This window comes from Silurus aristotelis (genome assembly GCF_946808225.1).
Source record: "Silurus aristotelis genome assembly, chromosome: 19".
In the NCBI taxonomy this organism is placed as follows: domain Eukaryota; kingdom Metazoa; phylum Chordata; class Actinopteri; order Siluriformes; family Siluridae; genus Silurus; species Silurus aristotelis.
In genome coordinates this window covers 10,135,066-10,156,695 of record NC_139592.1, presented here as the reverse complement: position 1 = coordinate 10,156,695, position 21,630 = coordinate 10,135,066, and the positions used below count along the sequence as shown (strand labels likewise).

The 21,630-nt window shown below is 36.1% G+C and overlaps 1 protein-coding gene and 1 long non-coding RNA gene across 3 annotated transcripts; both read right to left on the bottom strand.

Moving 5' to 3' along the window:
- Positions 1–5,725: 5,725 nt before the first annotated feature.
- On the bottom strand, positions 5,726–13,573 carry errfi1b (ERBB receptor feedback inhibitor 1b). Of its 2 annotated transcripts, none has more exons than XM_083520727.1 (4): positions 13,368–13,573; positions 9,021–9,174; positions 8,652–8,725; positions 5,726–7,910 (listed from the first exon to the last, which is right to left on the bottom strand). In XM_083520727.1, the coding sequence occupies exons 2-4, from the start codon at positions 9,065–9,067 to the stop codon at positions 6,958–6,960; spliced, it is 1,074 nt and encodes a 357-aa protein (XP_083376853.1). In that variant the 5' UTR covers positions 9,068–9,174; positions 13,368–13,573; the 3' UTR covers positions 5,726–6,957. The 2 variants fall into 2 exon arrangements, with proteins under 2 accessions (XP_083376853.1, XP_083376854.1); XM_083520728.1 differs by having other exon boundaries at positions 9,011–9,174; positions 13,368–13,520.
- Positions 13,574–15,597: 2,024 nt separating this feature from the next.
- LOC310741927 lies at positions 15,598–19,078 on the bottom strand. The gene is made up of 3 exons (XR_014538104.1): positions 18,524–19,078; positions 17,554–17,785; positions 15,598–16,402 (listed from the first exon to the last, which is right to left on the bottom strand). It is a non-coding gene; the product is annotated as an uncharacterized lncRNA (long non-coding RNA).
- Positions 19,079–21,630: the final 2,552 nt, after the last annotated feature.

The window sequence follows — 21,630 nt, the reverse complement described above, 5'->3', positions numbered from 1 at the left end:
ATCTTGTCACTATAGATCACTGCAAGCAGAGGAAAGAATGTCTGTGAGGTACAGCCCATCACTCTCTCTTGATAATTCTCACCAAAACACATATAGTACACACACACATCCACACACAAATCTCTCTTTTGTTGACTTATTATGTAACACAGCTAAATATTAAAATACCTACACTTAAACCTACTTAAGTAAACAAAGGGAAACATTTGGTCTTCAAAATAAAATCTGCAGTTTGTTTAAATGATTTTCCCTCATTGGGGACCAGACAACCCAACAATGGATAATTGATTCGACCCACCACCTTTATACAAAAACGCATGCGCATATACACACACACACACACACACACACACACACACACACCTATATAAGCACACACAGTTCTACCTGTCTCAAGCTTATTTGTATTTAAGTAGCCTCAAGAACCATTAAGAATCCTGTTTTTCTAAGTAAGATGAGCGCACCTGTGCTTCCGTATACTCATTCATTTCTCAGTTCATTTTTCCACTTAAACACCTTTCATGATAGCTCCCATAGACTATTTTGATAAGGGTTTGCGCTAGTTCTAATACAGTGTGCTTACATGTTTTTTTAATCAATATTATGAGCTTATTTATCACCAGGCTTCCTTTCACTGCTTTGACTTTACAGGATATTTCATTTCAGTCAATTTCTTAGAAACATTGAGTTCAACACTGTGCTTATATTTGAGATGGAAAATGTGTAATAACTAAATCTGCTAAACATATATTAGAATCCAAAATAATATTCAATTAACTGAGCACTAAAGTTTGTATATTATAGTTCAATGTGTATATAATATTTGAACCAAATCAAATGCCTTCTGAAGGGAAAACTATTCATTTATATGTTTAACTATATACATTTTTCCTAGTGCATTTTGTGTTTTTTTTAAGCTAGACCCGACAGCTTGCTGACAGCCTGCTGCTGTCTGGACATATTGTATAACCCCAGAAGACTGCTGAATAAAAAGCCAAACTTACTCTGCTACTAAATTGTTTTTGTAGTAATTTCTTTAAAAAAGCCTGCATTTGAAATGAAATCACCTGATATGCCGCTGTATATCTGGTGTATGATCACAACACTAAAGCCAGGTGAAGTAGAACATGGACTACCATACTACATACAACTCGTCCTTTTCCACCATGTGCACCTTTTTTTTTTTTTATCAAGCTCTTTAATGTGCCCATGTGTGAGTTCAGGTTTGGTATGTGTATAAAAGCATGAGGGAGGTCAGGACCTGATGGGAGGTCATGCTGTGTGGAGCATCGCAGCTCTCATCTCTCAGTTGAGAACATGTTGGCCCTGTTAAGCCCTCCAGTTAAGAAATGGCATTGCAGGGCTTCGTCCTAAATCAGTTACTAGGGCTAAGTTTATGAACAGGTGCTTTACAGGAAATATGCTGAAAGAAGAGCAAGAGGACATCACATGTGACATTCCCTTAAATTGTTAATTTAACTTTACTCTGTCTGATCAATAAGACCTTTATATGTTATCATTTTGCATCTCTGATTAAAATACAGCAAAAAAATTTTTACGACTGAACAAAATGGCCTCACATTAATATTTTTCTTATGTTAAAGCTCTTCTAACAGACATCCTTTAGACTTTATCAGCATGTGATGGACTGCTTTTTTTTTTTTTGCCTTAATCAGTTAGTGCAGGCTTTCTTTTAAAATGTCAGAAAAGGAAGAAGGACTGTTTAATGTAGATGAAAGTAGCGGAGCCGATTTTACATGCTGCCCCGATTGGTTTCAGTAAATCAATCTAGCACAAGGGGAGAACTTGAAGCTCTTCTACCTGTCAAATCTGCCCCTTTTGCTAATGCCCTTATAATTTATAGACAGCTAAAAACAAAACAAGGATACATGTAATGTATTTCAATAATAGAAGATCGAATGCCTTCATTGCTGGTCACTGAAGACTATTAAAATAGCTTAAGTATCAGGTGAATCTTTAGGGATTTCTAGGTCATAAGCCCTTGCACAGGATATTAACAAATCATGAGTCAAATCAAGTTACTCACCATGTCGTAATCATTTGTGTTCTATCAGTGTAAAGGTTCTCGTAAAAAATGCTGAGACATACACAAACATACACATAGCTCAAACTTACAAAACATTTCAAGACATCTTAAAATAGATTATTAGGAAATACTATAATATACTGCACTATATAGAGTATTTTTTATAATTATTATAAAATGCAAGAGCATGTAAAACTATTTCCTTTTCCACTCAACACCAAATTAATATTTCAATACATGTTAGTTTATTCTGGCCCTATACAGTATTCTGTAGGTTATGATTTATTGCATTTTGGAGGTTTTTGTAGTAACAGGTTTTTCTTCCACAAATAAGGAACAGACAGTCTTTGCCTATAACAACGAGATTCAAATTTGCTAACTAGTTCTCTATTTGTTTATAAAAAAAGTGCTGTGCATGACATTGTTGGGTTGAAAAGAATTTCTGGTCTTCACCATATATGATCTTTATAATAAAGTATAAAATATAAGACATAAACAAGTGATAGCCTATATCATATTACTTGTAAGAAAAAACATGAACTAAGGTATCAGATGCCTCTTCAATATCTGTTAATGAGAGATCTTGACTGACCTCTACTGGCCGTCTGTAAAATATACTTGAGTATAATAGAAAATAATTTATGGCACTGGTTCTCAAAATGTGGTCAGGGAAACATATACAGGATGTAGGTATGTTGTTGTTTGGTAAATCACAAGCTATTATTATGAAATATTTAAATATTTGTTATTGAGGTATAATAGTTATTTGTGAGATTGTATTGGACCTAATGTGTTTTCAATGAAACACTCCATGACTCTGATTATTAGACAAAATATATTGTACATATTGAAAAAATGGCAGTAAATTAATTAAAAAAATAAATATATAAATAAAATTGCATGTTCATGCAATTTACTTTACAGACAAAATTATTCTTTTTTTTTTACCTTACAGTGAAAACATGGGTCCTTCAAAGATTTTATTTATATATATATATATATATATATATATATATATATATATATATATTTATTTATTATTAGGGCGGTCAAAAGTAACATGTTAATAAAGCGTTAACGCAAATTATGCAGCATGATTAATGCAGCGTGCATTTCTGTTTGACCATTTTAATAAAAAATATAAATAAATATAAAGGAGGCGAAATGAAAACCTTCAATGCAACACATTTACTCATGACGTGCTTTCTTTACTCGAATATAAAAAATATAATTAAATAATAACAAAATAATTTTCATTCATTCATTTTCTCCCGCTTATCCGTAATTCGGGTCGCGGGGGCAGCAGTCTAAGCAGGCCCCCGCCTTCGACTGCTGCCCAATCCTCACAGCACCGTCCCTTACGGTCCCTCCTGCAGGTGGTGAGCCCACGGGAAGGCGGCCCCACGTCACTCCGACGTCACGGACCTTGATATTTCCCTCGTAAGGGACCCCCGGAGCATAGAGGGTTAAGGGCCTTGCTCAAGGGCCCAAGAGTGGCAGCTTGGCGATACCGGGGCTTGAACCCCAAACCTTCTGATCGGCAACCCAGCACCTTAACCGCTGGAAAAATTATTTGTAAACATTAAACATTTGTTTTACTGATGCACCAAGTTTCGAATCATTACCAAAATCCTCCATGATGCACACATCCGGCAATTAAAACCGTCCGTGTGGAAACATAGCAAAAATTCTGTTTGGGGTCCTGATGATTTGCATAATTTAAAACAACATAAGTACTTTAAAACATTTACAGGAGTATTTTTTACGAGCTGCCCTGTCATGTATAAATGTTCTGAAAAGACACTTCGATCACAAGATAAACAGTTGACCACTTACATGGTCTCCAATTATCTAGTCTTAAACGCATACTACAGTATTTTAATCCTACAGTGCCACCTGGTGGACAGTAACCTACGTGCCGAAACAACAGAAGAATCAGAAAATTATTGTTTTTAATTTTTTACTCCGTCAGAAAAAATGTAACGGTTATTGCATCGATTATTTTGCTGTGTGTGCGCAAGTGTACCAGTGTAGCAGTCTCTACAGTGGAACCCAAAAGTAGTTGGAGTGTCGACATGCCCGCATGACGTTGTAACATGATAAGGAAACGTGAAAAAGTTTCACTCACGTCATGTCCTGCCGGTAAAGATAACAAGCTCACGTCGTCGTGTTATAACAATTTTCTCTTTCACTTTAAATACTGGTAAAGGTAGTCTAATAATATTCATTAAAATACTGACCAGGCTTAAATGAGAGACTTTGTTGTTTTTCAATATGCTGTGAAACGAAAGAGAGAAAAAGAGTGAAAGAAAGAGAGAAAAAGAGTGAAAGAAAGAAACAGTGAAAGAAAGAAAGAGTGAAAGAAATAAAAAAAGAAAGAAAGAACCAGGACAGCCTGGTTCTAGCTGGTCACTGTGACTAACCTGGTTACTGTTCTGGTTGACCAGCCCTTGTTGGTCAGGCTGGTTACGATGGTTCTAGTTGGCCAGTCTGGCTCAAACTGGAGAGGAGGATTAGCAAAGTTGGTCAAGCTGGTTTTATTAACCAGTTTATGACCAGCTAGTTCAAGAGGAAGACTAACCAAATCAGTCTAACCAGTTTAGGTTTATATTAGCTGTTAATACTTTCACTGCAGCTTCTTGTTTTTAATATATAATTTTGTCCTCTTGATATTGTTGAAACTATATGTCGATATAATGTTATAAAAAAAACCATAATTCCTAATGTGGTTCTGTTAATGTCAGGCACATTAAAGAAACGCCTCTAAAAAAACGTTTCCTACTGTCTCCCAAGGAGCGTACTTATTAGCATTAGTGATAGTTATACTAGCTAAAGTCTAAAAATGAATACTTCTCTGGTTTTTACAAAAAAAAAGGTATGGATCTAAAAGAGTAACAATCCAGAGTACCCTCAGCGTTTGTTTATACAAACAGGTTAGTGGTTCATAGCTGGACACCGTTAAGAAGTGGAAACCCAAACTAGCAAATTGCCAAGCATTTGTAAAGGATCGACGGGACCAAAATGAGTACAGCGTGCGAGAGACACCACATCTTTGAGACATTCGTCACATTGGTGTGCTGGAAGTCAGAGGAAGTGAGTCAGGCAAGAGGCAGGAGTTTAACAATCTGTTCATTATGACTGCTCAGAGCAAACAACAGAGAGATAATGCCACAGTGCATCGGTAACAGCGGATATGACCTCTAAATACATCCTATAAACTGATAAGGTTTTGTGAGAACTCTTCCTTAAACATACAACAAAAAGTCAAAAGCACAATGTGTCTCTATGGGCATAAGCAAGGATTCAGGAAGCAGTGATTTCGGAAAATTTTTTTTTGATTTGGTTCTCTAATATGTTTCAACAAAACGGCTGCTGAAAATCGTTCAAAGTCGTGTTATAACTATTATAGAATAGCACTCGGTTATTATCGCCCATTTGCTGTCCTCTTAGAAAAGGGTTCTACAAGGGTTCCTCAAGAGGGTCTTAGCTGTGTGTGTGTGTTTGTGTGCATGTTATGACATAACCTTGCTTCACGTTGACTAAGGTCTCAAAATGGGTCATTTAGACCTGAACAAAAGAGAAAGCATTTCTGTTAGACGAACAAAAACATGATCACTTTCAGGCTTAGTGAAAGCAAATAAAAGGATGTAAATAAAAACCACTCATAACTGGATCTCATTTACTGATAAATAAGTCAATTTATTTCTTTAAATAGATCATGGATGTAATGTGAAAAACTACAAATACTGCACGTAAAGACAAGTGCAATGCAGTGCAATAACAGCAACAACAGTTATTGATCACTAGCCTTCATATGTGAATAAATAAGCCATGGATAAATAAAATTTCACCTTTTGTTATGAGAAAGATGGCACAAAAAAAAAAAAAAAAAAAAAAAAAAAAACAGATTCCAGAAAAAAATACAATAAAATCATGTAAACAGATGTGGTGCCACATGACTGACAATCATTTGAGAATAAACTAAGAAGAAGAAAAAATAAAAAACACACCAGTAGATGGATGGATAAATACATGATGTGTACGTGTTAAAAGTACAGGTTGTGTCAGAGTAATACAGAACATTGACCTTTTCTCATTTGGCTCAAACAGGCAGGTTGAAGCCCACAAAAAAATTGAGTAATAACCATCATTGCTTAGCTGCACAACCATAGAAAAAGTAGTGATTCGGATATTTTGTAATAGTTTGTATTCGGCGTTTAACTGTAATCGCAAGCATGTGAACACGCTTTTTGTTATATTTAACTATTAGCTCAATATTTCATTTCGTTTAGTAATGAGTTTGTGTCGTTTGTATTAATAAACTGGTTTTACGTTTCCTTGAACAAATCCATAGGTAAAAACAAGGTCCCACTGAACAGTATGTGGAACAGAAACATTAGCGATCAGTTGATGAGTGCAAATGCTAGATGATCGATCGGCAAAAGCAAACAACTGGGCACAGAACGATAAAAATAAAAAAATATAAAAAATTGCAATGGAACATGCGGTGCAGAATGATTACAATGGTAACGAAAACACTTTCAGCTCAGGGACAATGATATGACAAAGATATGACCAGAGCACACTGGATTTCGAACATACAGAGTATAAGACCAGCTTATACTAACCAGTGTTACATGTAAACTATCAATGTACAAAGATGTTAAACGTTTCAAAAATGATTTCTCTTGGGGGGGGGGGGGGGGGTGGATTAAATGACGTTAAATCATAATGACACTGCATGATCGAAAAACAAAATGGCTCCGTTATGTCCAGCATTTATTACCCGGATTCTTTTCAGTACTCTGGGACCAAGTTGAGGTGGCATTGCGTAGCGATGAATAAAACTATAAGCACCTGAATACTGTAAGTAAGTACATTTGTAGTTAGCCTAACAACCCTGTTTATACTCAACATCCGCTTTGCACAGCTTCGGAATCCGGCTCCTTGAAAAATCGCTCAAATCTATCCAAGTATCCTGGCCTCTGTGGAAGAAGGAAGTAATGTGTAGCACTGGCCTTCTTTCCATCCTCCATGATGGGCAGTATGCATGGCGTATGTGAACCAGGTGACACGTCGCACTTTGGCTTGCCCTGGGTTTTACTCACGTACTTGGGATTGGGGGCGAAGCTTTGTGTAGGAGGCATCACTCCGTTGACGTAAATGGGAAGGCTTTTAGGACTAGGAGTGCGTGGGGACACGTAGTATATTGGCCGTCTGGGTGGGATTTCGGGAGGCTCTTCGACACCTTGATGGTCAGCACTCTTTTGAGGACGAGAGGGAATGGGGGCACGAGGAGGGATCTCCGGCTTCTCCTGTAAGTGGATATTTCGGAGGTTAGTAGTTTTAAAGGATGCCGCAGGTCCCGAGTTGGAGCGACGCAGCCTACGCTGGGACTTTTCTTGTTTAAGGCTGTCCCTGTCTCGAAGCACACCTTGTTCCATTTCACACTTCTGCCCAATCGTACTCAAATGCAAAGCGTCACAGTATGCGTAGTTGATCTGGCCGCAACCGCGGAAACTCCGTCTATTCTGCGCTCTACATTGGAAGGACGATTTGTTAGATGCACATTCTGGTATCAGTAGCTGGTTTTCACTGGTGCTGGAGAAGAACTCTACTTCGCTGTCTGCTGCTTCATCAGAAGACATGTCCCCCATGTCTGGGAGAGGAGGAAGAGGTTTTGAACTTCTCGGAGAATAAGGGGGCGCTTGTTCATAGACTGAGAGTTTCTGAAAGGATGGAACGACCTGGTCTCCTTCAGGCAAGCTGTGCAAGGAGGAGAGGAGGAGCTGAGCAGGATCAGGCTTCAAGGACGAACAGTGGTGGTTAGAGTTGTGGGAAAAACTGGAGCCAAGCATCTTCCCTGAAAGGTAGTGGGGGGAAAATATTTTTGAAAACTATGGCAAAAACTTGGAACATGAAATGTGAAAAGTGCATGCTTAGAATCATGTGTGGCCCACACAAGTTACATCCACAAAAAGCACAGATATGTTGTATGATCTCAAAGTCTTAAACTACTACCAATTACGTTTTCCTTAATCGGTAAAACTGATACGGACAGTATTAATAAGTGGATAGGTAAATAAATTCATTTAAGAATTTTCTATTTCTAATTGTACATTATAAAACTATTTTACATTTACCAAACTTGCACTTATCTCAGTTATACAGCTGAGCAATTGAGAGTTAAATGCCTTGCTCAAGGACCCCTGCTTGGTGGTGCTGGGATTTGAACCTGTGGTCTACTGCTCAGATGTCGAACATCTTATCCACTGAGCTACCCCTTCCCAAGTGCAATAAATGCTATCTATATAATATTGTATTGCCTCTGTGAATTTACAAGACCACGGAGAAGAAAATAAATAAATAAAAACCACACTTTGTGGGTCATACTTTTCATATTCTAAAAGGTTTTATCTTTATAAACATGCAGCATCAACTCAACAGAAAGTGCTTATCAACCATAAAGGTGACTTGTGGGTTTCCATAACCTTCTACATTTCCTGAACATCTGCCTCAAAGGCAGAGAACACACAGTGTCCCGACTGTGTGATATACTCCTTCCCTCCCTCCCTGTTGGTACATTTTAGAGTCATTCACTTACTTTCAAAGCCCACAGAGATCAAGCCTTGCTGATGCGTTTTCGGTGTGTAGTCAGCTCCAAAAGAAAAGAACATGCTGTAACACAAGTGGAAGATTACTTCTACAGTACAAACTGACCATAAAAGTACATTTTGCAATACAAAAAACCATGCAAATGCACCACAATCGTGTCTTTATTGGATTCCAAGCCACTGGCTTGCTAATATGTCTACAACTCAATAGAGAGTGGTTAAAAAAAAAAAAAAAAAAAAAAAAAAAAAAAAAAAAAAATTTCACTGGAATAAAGCCTTCATTTATTTGAATAGGTCTTTTCAGCATGATTAACATAAACCATTCTTATAGTGGTTTAAAATCGTGTACTTGTGCTCACCTGTTCATAACTTCATACTGGTCCCAGTATGGTTGGGATGAAGCCATACTTTAGAAGAAGGGGAAAAAAAGATCATTTTCACATTATCCCAGCCCTGGAGAGGTTATAATCCATCATGCTCCATGCAAACCAAGAGACCGTTCGGTTCTGTGTTCTGAAAAGACAAGAAATTGAAAAGTTGGAGAATTTCCTTTCATACACCAGGGCATGCTCAAAGTGTTCATTGTTTGCACATGCTATTAATGCTTTAATTTGTAGGTCCTTTTATGTACATCAAACTAAGGAACGCTTGTTTGAAGTGTGGTCATTTTTCACCACCCACTTCACCAGTGAGCATGGCCTCTGAGGGCTTTCTCCTCCCTTCTTCAGTGTCCCAGCAGCTAGAGTTTTCCTTTAATTACAGAGCAGCACTCAAACCCTACATTCCCCCCAGTCTGGGAAAGAATGCCTGGTGGTCTCAAATACTAGTAATACTAGTACTGCCGCCCCACTATTGTCTCTGCTACCACCATTATTACTACTGCTGTTACTAATACTAAGGCCACTAACATCACTATGACCGCTACTTCTATTACTATGGCGTCTTCTACTACTAGTTCTACTATTATCACCATTATCACCACTAACAATAATAATAATAATAATAATAATAATAGCACCTTCCAAAACTGTATGCATGCTTCAAAAATAATACAATTCAACAAAAATGTAATGCAAAGACACAAGAAACACACAAATGACTCATATCTACATAAAATATTCACTTCAATACATCTTTAATGGTATATCACTTTTAACAATAGACAGTCTTATAAAAGCTTTACAAAGATTAGGCAGTTGAAAATGAATGTAAAAGTTATATACATTTTTATAAACAACGTTTTTTATGAAGGTGCACATTTAGTTTCTATTAGGATGTTATGTAGTCGTCATTACATTTAGTCCCTTTCCATCAATAATGCACAATGAAGTTTAAAAAATAATAAATAAATAAATAAATATTTTTTTTTTAATTGTTTTTTTAAATAAACTACTCCCTGTATCATTGTATTATTAGCAATATTAATATCTCAGATGGCAAACTTTTTATGCTCTTCTGATTGTCCAAACCCGGTCACCCTTACTAAAGGAATGAATTTTCTCATAACAAACAAAAGGCCCATACAGAGCTTCATCTATGCCCATAGGAATAGCAAACACCTCAGTCAGCCAAGGCGCCAAGTCATAAGTGCTTTTAAACACAATAACTTGTCTGAATAAAATAAACACATTCAGGAAAAGCAGTGTTGGCATACTCAAGGAAAATGCAAAGTAACAATCGGTGGAATACCAGGTACGCCATGTCCTGCAACTAATCACATGCTTTGCTTCAGGCTGAACTGGGAAATGCTGAGGCTTAGAGCATTAATTCTCCCACCACGCATGTACATGAATGGGGCTGCTTCAGTGCCCGAATAGTGCTTTGTGTGTTCACGATGTTGACCAGGATGGATTCATGCGTGAGGTCAGGTTTCTCTGCGACACGCAGGAGCGACACATGAATGCACTAACACACGTCCATTATCATTGCCATCCCATACTAAAACAAACACTGGGCAAGGCCGTGTGACTCGACGACGTGACACACCATGGGTATTTATCGGGTATAGTCCTTTACTGTAATAAAAACGGCTCACAGGTTTTATGAAGTCCATCCCTGAACGACTTTGTCAATATTTACTATTAATAAAATATCTTTAGTACTTCTTGGTAGTGCAGAATGTTTTTATATTTTATATATTTCATTTTTGAGCTACATTTTTTGGGAGGTTTGGGAAAGTCAGTTGTTACTTTGGGCAATGTTTTCTTTCCCCAAAATGCCATTCGGCTGCCAGCTGAAAATGGTGCCAGTAGGAATTCTTTGCTCATGTTTGAGATCATTCATGTTCATGTTAAAACACCACCATAACTGCACCAGAAGTGTTTCCCTGTGATGTCGAAATGGTTGACAAAACCCCTGCCTTCTCACAGGAATAACAAAAATATGGCATCACAATTTCTAATCAGTGGTTTTAATTTAATTTAAACTTAAAATGTTAGTTCTTTTCCAAGTGCTAACTCAGTCCAAGACTTCTGTATAGCCTTACTGTAGGCCAACCAATAGATCAGTAAGTCCGAATACATCAGGACATTTTAAAGACTCATGTATATGGTCTTTAAATCTATAAGTTCTGTGCTAATGACACTCATATACTCTCTTTAAAACATCTGAAAAATATTTAGCACCAGGTTCATGAAGGACAATAAAATATAACAAAGCTCATTCTTTCAATCTGAACATAAGTGAGCACGTTATTGTGAAATGTTCTGATGCCCGTGTTGTGTCATAGTGGTGAGTCAAACTGACCTAAGCCCAAGTGTTTGTTTTACTATGAAATGTCTGGGATAAAAGGACGTGTGTTAGTGCATTCACACCTCACGTTTGTGTGCCGAGCACACGCCTGACATCATGCACGAGATCTTTTCTGATTGAAATACAAAGGCATTCTCATCATCACAAAGCGTGTTGTAAAGACTTTTCTAAAAACTATTCCTTACTCAGAACATAAAGTTTGACTGATTGCATTGAAACCACTGAGTCATAACATCCGTAACTACATTTCGGACAAAAGCCATCGATGATACTTTCTTATTATAAAGTTTTCTCCAGTTTTTGGGAGTTCACAAAAGTCGTATGCCATAAGAGTCATTAATGATGCTGCAGCATTGCAACCAAATGCAAATGTTTGCATCCTTCTTGGTTTCTGTATTTTGAATTTGAGAAATTAGATTTTGATTTTAAAAGGTGGTTTTCTGCTGGAAACATTATCTTGGGCTCTTATTCGGTAGTCTGTACGAGCAAGCTAAAGAAGGTTTGCATCCCATTTAACATGATTGCTACAACATCTTTAAACCGTGTCTAATAGCAGTAAATGTGTTTCGTTTGTTAAGTCTATCCTGAATTTCAGGGGAATAGGTATGTTAAAGAAAAAAAAAAAAGTTGATACATTATTAAGACTAAAAAACACAAATTTAGAAATGGACAACAAAAAAAAAATAATAATAAAAAACAACAACAATCAAAACAAAAGATAAGCAGAGGAATTTCTAAAACAAATAAAAATTAAAAGGCATGGTTATGAAAATAAAACAATTTAAATTCGATAATGAAAACTTTTGTTAAATAAGTTAATAAGTTCATCATCTGACCATTTATTTCACTCAAATTTCCACTACTTTATGAACATCAGCAAAATTAAGCTCACAGTAAAATCTTTGATGGTTTGGCCATTAAAATCGTTTGCATTTTGCTATTAACAGTGTATAAAGTTGCGTCATAACATAGAAAGAGGTGAATTTCTGGGCAAATCTTTGTGATGCACCAAACACCACAATATTGTCTTATTTACAAGTTAACGTCGTGTCGGGGTTTTTTTTTTAATACAGTTTTTACACCTCTTTCTACACATTTCATTTAGAGCGGCGATGCCCAAACTAAGTTGGCTAAGATTGACTGGCCATGTTTGGCATATATGAGAAGAGGACATAAGAGGGAAATGGCATTTAGAAAAAGTTTAAAAAAAATAAAAACAAGCTTCATGTCTTTCATTAGGGGTTAATGTATTAGGCACAGTTCAGCACATTACTTTTTTCAATATTAAAATAAATCAGAGGAACCATGACAACTTTAATAGTAATGTTTAATGCTTGGGCAAGTTTGATTTTTGTCCCATTATAGGAAAAAGATTTTGCACTTCTGGCTTTCATGATTTAAGGTCCATTTCAACCACTACATCACACCTAAATGTCCAATGTTCTCTCTTTTCCTGCTTAGAAATTCTGTTTTTTTTTTCTCTTTCTCTTTCTCCAGGGAGAAAAACTCTACCATTAAGTGTTTTCCAGTGAGCATCACATGCTGTTGTGCCTTCAGCTACAGTTCTCATGACTCTTGGATGTTTTTTATTTTTTATTCAGCAACAATGTGTTGACCTACAACTATGTTTAATAAAACCCCAGATCTATTTTAGAGCTTTATACTCTCCCAATTCCGCCCACAGAGAGTTTCAGCTCCCAGGATCCAGCTGTGACTCAGGTGCGACTCATCTCTCACACACACACAGTGTGTATCTACAGCCTATACTCTACTCCGAGCCCAGAGGAGGAAAGTTGTGAAGAACTAAAATGAGTCCGAATCGAGTCCAAAATGACTCGTGTCAATGAATCAATTACCCAATTGATTAAACGTCACCCTGCTTCCCTAACCAAGTGGAAAGCCAGACTTCTTCTATAGAAATTACGAAATACAAAATTTTTCTCAATTCTACTCACGGTTTAATGACTTCCGGTCTGTTCCAGGGTGAAAGTCCGCGTGTACAGAGAACCCGCGGTTTTTTTGAGAATTTCCGACTTAAATGTATTAATACGCTGCTGAAAAAAATCAGGCGGAAACAAAAGTAGCAAAAACTCCAGACTTTACAAATCAACTGAAGGCGAACTAGTGGGAGCCATTTATATGGGCTGGTGACGCCTGACTCGTAGCTCCGCCCCCTCTTAAAGGCACAACGTTCCTTTGATGAACACCAGAATGTCATTATCACTGTGGTACAGCACTATTACAGGAAAGTGTGTATCTAAAATAAGCTTGTACCATGTTGAGCAATGTTCTGGTCATCTCTTTGTAGTAGTATTAACTAGATAATAACTAATATATATATATATATATATATATATATATATATATATATATATATATATATATATATATATATATATATATATTTTTTTTTTTTTTTAATTATTATTTTTTTTTTTCAATGTTCTGGTTAAATCTTACAGATTTTTTTTTTAACAGATTTTATTTTTAATTTCTATTTCAATTTTTACTTACTGACGATATTTGCAAAGAAAAATTAGTTTTTCCAGCGTATGTACTCTAAATCTTTGGATTGATGTCTCTAACTCCCAAGGAACCTTTGGTTCTATGCTGCAAATTAAGATTTTTTTTTTTTTTTTTTTTTTTTTTTGTATATTGCAACACTGATTATTTATTTTACTCAGGATAGTCATGTGACAAAATGGAAACTTTGGGACAGTTAATAAACAAGGTTAAGCAATATAATATGGATATGCTCTGAATGGCATACAAAATCAAGAAAGACAAAGAAGGCATTTCATTTCATATTGTTTTTTTTTTAACTGTAATTTGGCCCTGGCCTAACTTGACATTGTTTTTTTGTTTTGTTTTGTTTTGTTTTTTAAGATGTATAGATAAGTATTCATTTTTTTATGTGTGGTGGAAAACAAATAGCAATATACCATTAAAATGCTGTATATTGTAAACATAACATACAGTATTGTGACAGTGTGTATTTACTTGGATAGTAATAATTATGTTAATACAAAGACATAATCATGGTGTGTACCACATGGAACAAATATGATATTTTATCTCTGATTGTCACATAAACAACTATTAATGACCAAACATTTCAGATTTATTAAACATTTATAAAATTTAGTACAAATAACACATTGTGATAAAAACAGTTGCTCTAGTTGTAGACTATTTGAATCACAATTTTGCTCAATTTTCCTGAGGAAGACTATATGTCTGATGTACCATTGAAGTAAGCAGAAACTGCTTTATATATGTCTTTTTCTTGTACAGTATTCTTTTTAATGTTATGTCAAAAATCATCTCAAGGCATCAACACGAGAACGCTAAAGCTGTTCTCGTGGACTGTCATTTCCAGACTATTACAATTCTGCAACAACAAAGGTTTTTAAAACAACATATACATCAGCATAAAATAAGTAATTCCTAATAAGTATTTTCCACCACTTTAGTAAACTTACAGTAGTGCCTCAGTTACTTTTGGTATTTCTGGTCATTCTGGTTATTTCTGTCATTCTAATTATTGCTATAATCGATCCTTTTTAGCGGTTGTGTGTGGCAGCAGAATGTTGAGTTGAGCAGTTTTGTAAGTGCATGTGGGCGTAGAAAAGCGGGAGAAGGGGCAGCTCTGTGGAAGCTTACGTGCTTTCGCAGAATCTGCAATTCATGTCCTGTTGACGCAGTGTATGTTTTATTTTTCAGTCTGGTCACAAGCTGGTTGTGTTCCAATGACTGCGCTTCTCATTACAGCAGCAGCACTGAAAGCAAAACCATAGAGAACACTAAGCTCGTCATGTCAGTATGTATTAGGGGTGACCAAAGTCCTAGTGAGTGTACATATAAAATAAGTAATGAAACAGAAGATGGTCCTAAAGCACTGTACATTTTAACTGTCAATTGTGAAAGAGTCAGTGTTCAAAGTTCAAAGAAGTAATTGTAGGAATTACAAGTTAGAAAAGAGACAAAGTAATCTGACATTAGGCTTCTTAGCCTAAATATATACAGTATATATGTGTGTGTGTGTGTGTGTGTGTGTGTGTGTGTGTGTGTGTGTATATATATATATATATATATATATATATATATATATATATATATATATATATATATATATATATATATATATATATATATATATATATATATACAAACATACACACAGGAATGAATCAAAGGTAATATTAAACAAAAAAATCACAGCATGCCCCTATAAGATGAAAGTACATCACATAGTCAACAAGCGTAAATATTTCCTTTTAAGCTCCATGATTTGTTGCTTCTCATCCCCAAGGACAGGGACAATAGTTTAGCAAGCCTGGGAGCTGTGGGGGTTATGCTAGGGTGGGCCAAACTCCCATTCGTAGGGTCAACTCATTTCCTGTTCATGGGCCTCAGTCCCACACACAGCTGCTAGTGCCATGAATCATATATCAACAACCTTCTTGAATTGCTGTCAAAGACACAAAGTTAGTCATTCATCATAGGTAAAAAAAAAAAAAAAAGATTTTATACATTTGACATAATCTCTTTCAGATTAGAGAAGCAGTGATTTTTCCCCTGCTAATTATTGCATAAGAAATGCAATGAATTTCAATTTAAATAATACATCTTATTGTAACATTAATATGAGTACTGGAGGTTTAGGCTTTTGGTTTTGTCAGCCTTTCTGCAAAGGCATGAATGGCAGGAATATTAACCCTCGATACAAGAGCTACTGTGAAAATCAGCAGATGACACATCAAATCTAAAATATTGAGCCTCTCTCGAATGGACATGGTCTGTGGTCAGAATTGAGTGATTCTAGGTAGAGGTGGACCAATATACAAAAAGCCACAAATTGCTTTTGCAGTAAACTCCAGGTTTGATTGCTATTTCATGACACAAATCTGAACAAATACGAAAACCATATGAGTTGAGCTGTACCTTTCTTCTGAGGCGCCCAGAGATTCCTTCTCTCCTCAAGGCAAATCTGGAAAATCGGTATATCAGTATAGAGCACAAATGATTTCACATATGTAATAAAGCTTTTATGTAACTTAGTAACAATATACAGTTCATATAGTAACCAAAAGAATATCATAACATTCATTTTAATGTTATTCATTTAGATTTATTTTTATGCATTTCCCAGATGTTACCAGTAGAAGTGACCCCTAAGTGAAGTGTCACCTGGAATCTGGAATTCTTTTGAGATAGTTTACTTCACATGATTAATTCATCACTCAGCTGGGGCTTTCTGAACTGTTATTTATTTGTTTAAATGTAATTATTTATAATTCATCTCCAACACAACCTTTTTTTTAAAAACCTCTAGATTATACTACTAATGTGTTCAAGTTCTGCATGCAGTATGCTTACCCAAAAACAAGTCAGTTTACATGACATGACAACTCTACCGATCTCTAAAAGCTATGTAGTAGCTCTAATGTTTTGTTCAGATGGGGTTGGCCTTCTGTTAATCCCAAAAATAATTTGCAGTTTACAGATTAGTCAATGGAACATGTTGTTCGCTAGTTACAAATGCAGTGTTTTAAAGTGTTTTAACTGTGGATTAATAGGGTATGTGCCTTTAAATATATTTTGTTTTATATACTCAAATATTTTGAGTCTATGTATACGGGATTGTAGATTGTCTTAATCATACATTTTTTATATATTTTTTTATCTTTTAAATATAAAGTATTTTAAGACTTCTTCTTGTTCTTCTACCTCATCTTTTTTTATTATTAATATTATTATTATTAGCAACAGTATAAGTATTATTACTACTATTATTCCACAGTACAATGAAAGACACAGAAAATCCCATGGTTACACAAACACACACTCATAGATGTATGTATGCAGCTATGTTTGTGTCTGGTCAGAATTTTTTTAGCTGTCAGCTTTTTAAACATCCAGAAGTTTAAAGTATATTGTTGTTAATTTGTGAAACAGTTTGAAAAAAATGTCTGCAAAAAAAAAAAATTTTACAAATCAAATCTACTGTATGCACTGTTTATTGAAGATTGTTCACTAGAAGTTTTTTTTTTTTCTTAAACAATATCACACATTCTTCTGCTGTATGACCATCGACTGATCGGGTGAATCAGTACATGATTTGTAGAAATATGCACAAACCTCCTTCAGTCTCTTATTGCATGATTGAGTTTAGGTGGTGGAACCTGACTGGGCTGTTGAGTAGCTTTGGCTTTTATTGCTCTAATAGGCTGTGATGGCTCAAGACACCCACTGCATTTTTCTACTGAGTAAGCTCCTTTGTAACCAACAGCACCAATCAGGACTCAAGGGTTGGGCGAAACACAAACACTGGTTGGTCCTTTCACTTCATGGCACCACAAGATCAGGAAGCCTTTGACATGAACACACACACATACACACACACACACACACACACACACACACACACACACACACACACACACACACACACACACACACACAGGACAAATGAATATGCAATCAGATGCAAATGACCCCAGTGTTATTTATCTCATCTAGAAGGAATTCTGTGAAAGTAGCTAAAACTAAATTTAAACTAAAGGTGTTTCTGTGGTCTCATTCTGGACACAACGGTGCCTTTTTTTTGAGTACTTGGGAAAAAAACCCAAAAGGATCTATTGAAGTAAATTGCAAAGCTTTTTCATGATTTAAAAAAAAAGAAATCTATTTTATTTATAATTGAATATGTATTATTTGGGCAGACATTGTCCCCATAAAACAAAAACACAATTAGAATGTCCTTATGGATAAGATTTCCTTTTTCAATAAAAAGAAATCTTGTGTTAAGCACACAAACTATAATATTTTGAGTTTCAGTAATAATGTAGATTACACATTTTTTACTCAATGTAGGACAGAAAACACAATCAAATATATTCTTAAGGCATATAGAATTTCCTGGGATGTCATTCAACTAAGTTTGTGGGCGAGGAAGTAGCAGGGATTAATGAGATTCTGGGTTGAAAGCAAATGCCTTCATGGCAAGCAGCAATAATTAAAGGCAGTAGGTGGGGGCTTGGAAAAGAAAAAGCAAAATTAAGGCTGTTTGCCTGGGATACAGCAATAGAAGGATGGGCAACTCAATTACCCGCATTTCATGGCTACAGAAAGGGCATGAAGTCTGCGCAGCCAGCAGGGTTCCTTCCGCAGAGGATTGTGTGGAAAATGCCAACACATTAATCTACTCCAAGATTTATTTGTTCCTCTAAGGAGATGGGGTCAGAGCATAAAAGACAGAAGCAGCATAAAAGAGTGAGACCACATTATAAAGACTACTGAGTCGATACTGTTGTGTGTGGACGTTGCTTAACATATAAGTTACAAACTGAATAATGAATAAAGTTTTTACAAAACCCCTTTTTTTGTGTTATATACTATAAATGTTACTACTAAATGTTACTGTATACTATATTGCATATCATCCTGTATAATCATAATGTAAAAATAAACAAAAATGTAACAGTATTCCTGCTGAAAACCTTTTTTTTTTTTTGCAGTTTTGGATTGCTGCATAGATATCGCCAGAATGGTATACAAACCAATTTTTACTTAAGTAGTTTTTGAACTTCCTGGACCACTAAATTATCCATAAAAATAGGCAACAAGATAGTAAAAATGTACCATGACCATATTCAGATCTGATCTGAAAAGCAGCTTAGGTAAGACACTTAGTTAAGAGTGTCAGAATGACAAATATGTCAAAAAGCTTGTGTTTAATAGTGAGCCAAGTGACATGGAGAGGACGGTCCATGCGCTTCATGGGCAAAAGTGTGTGAACACCTGACCACGACCCCTGTATATATGGGCCTTTGTTTTCCACATTGCAACATTTTCAAGTTGGAGGCCAAACACAACACCGTTCTTAAATTCCTTACTAATTTACTTAGGCGGAAAGATTTAAATAATTAATAATTAAATAATATTATGTCTAAGTACAATTTATCTTCCTGGCATAAAACGAAACTAGTCTTCCTGTACTGTTTCTTCTTTTTTATTATTGCTTTCATTGATTTTAATTTCCTTTCTTTCCATTTTCTAACTTTTTTGTTTTAAATGTTCTCATCATTATTCACAGCCAGGGCAGGCAGATAAAGCATTATGTGTGAAGGAGTGCTTAGTCATGTGTGGATCTGGATCAAGTGCGGAAGCAGTGGCCGGAATCCCTGTGGATTTCAGCATTGCACATTTCCACCCAAATCATTGGCAGAAGTTTGCGCTGGCGAACATGGAGGCTGCTTCCTCTTTCATTCCAGCCTAAGCCTTGTGGCTTATATCCTGTGACTCATGCTTACTTACAAAGTCATGTTTCACAGGAGTGCTCAGTCTTTACATATTTTGAAGATGAGTGTTTTGTTAAATAAATATAAATGTATGAAAAATGTAATAAACTTCTTAACATGATGTAATCGATTGCATCAGAAACGAAGGCGTATTTGACTATGCAAATCAGCAGTGTAGACAAATATGACTCATACGACTGAAGTCATTCCCCAATAGTGGCCAAGTTAAACTAAAAAATTCCCTTTTTTTTTTTTTGTACTCATTCATAATAAAGGTTCTAACCAAATTCCTGAATGAAAATACTAAATAACGAGTGAGGTTCCTGTTAATGATGACACAAACTTGAATGACACACATTTCCTCTGTGCCCTGCCCTTAAGACTCGTTATGTTAAGCTCTTTGATTTCAAAAATAAAGCTTGTTTCCATGACCAATTTTCTTTGATGATTTTTCTCTGTGACAATATAAGAAATGTTTCCATGTGAGCTACTGGGTGGAGAGCCCAGATTTCATTAGATTATAGGAAAGAATTGGAAATGTTGCATCATCAGGTGAATACGCCTATTTTCCCACCTTCACAGTCACATGTGTGTCAGAGTTGAAAAATGAGTAGCAGCTTTATGACACATTAGTGGTTACAGAATATCAACAAATCAGTACAGAAGATTGAAGACACTAAATTTAGACTGAAATTAGAAAAGGGGGAAGGGGGTGCATCTACCAAATCAATGTATGTTTGACCTGTGTACAGAGGTAGATTAGACTAGTAACCTCTAAGTTTTATTTAGATTTTTTTGAGAATTTTGTAATGTTGTTTACTCAAAATAGGTCAATATGCTATAAACCTCATTGGATTTAAATTAAAAAAAGCAATATCAAATACATACGGGGGAGTGGTGGCTCCAGCGGTTAAGGCGCTGGGTTGCAGATCGGAAGGTCTGGGGTTCAAGCCCCGGTATCGCCAAGCTGCCACTCTTGGGCCCTTGAGCAAGGCCCTTAACCCTCTATGCTCCGGGGGTCCCTTACGAGGGAAATATCAAGGTCCGTGACGTCGGAGTGACGTGGGGCCGCCTTCCCGTGGGCTCACCACCTGCAGGAGGGACCGTAAGGGACGGTGCTGTGAGGATTGGGCAGCAGTCGAAGGCGGGGGCCTGCTTAGACTGCTGCCCCCGTGACCCGAATTACGGATAAGCGGAAGTGAATGAATGAATGAATGAATGAATATCAAATACATAAGCACGAACAAAACAGAGCTGAATCAAAACAAACCTTGCATTTTGCATACACTAGACATTATGAACACATTACAATATACCGTATAACCATTATGTTCCTAGAAATGATGTCTTAGAACTGAGAAAATAAAAATAGTTTTTTTTTTAAACTAATCTAGCATAGTCAGTTGGGGGTTGGCCAGTTCTTTCATAATCATCCCAGTTTTTATTTTGGAAGCCCAGAATGTTCCCACAGAATTTCCTGTGGACTGATCATTTGTCAGCTGACAGGAGGCTCGCCAATATATTTATATGTCCATCTATATTTTTTTTCATTTTCAGAATGGCCATGATGTAAAAAAAAAAAATGCAGCAATAATTATATATAGAATACAAAATATATAACAAATCCGTAGACAGAATGTGGGGTGTTTAATGCTCATTCATTTATTCATTCATCTTCAGTATGCATTTTATCTTAATCATTGCAAGGCACCATAAACTCAACATTTAGACCATGGGAGACGGTTTTCAGGGTGAAGAAGGAAACCTGAGAACTCATAGGACATGACAGAGGGACAACATATAAAACTCTACACAAAAAGTAATCAGAGCTTCAAATCAATCCAGGCTCCCTGTATCTCCTTTAAAACAACCTACTGCACTTCTAACTCTAGATCAGTTAATACACACACTTTGT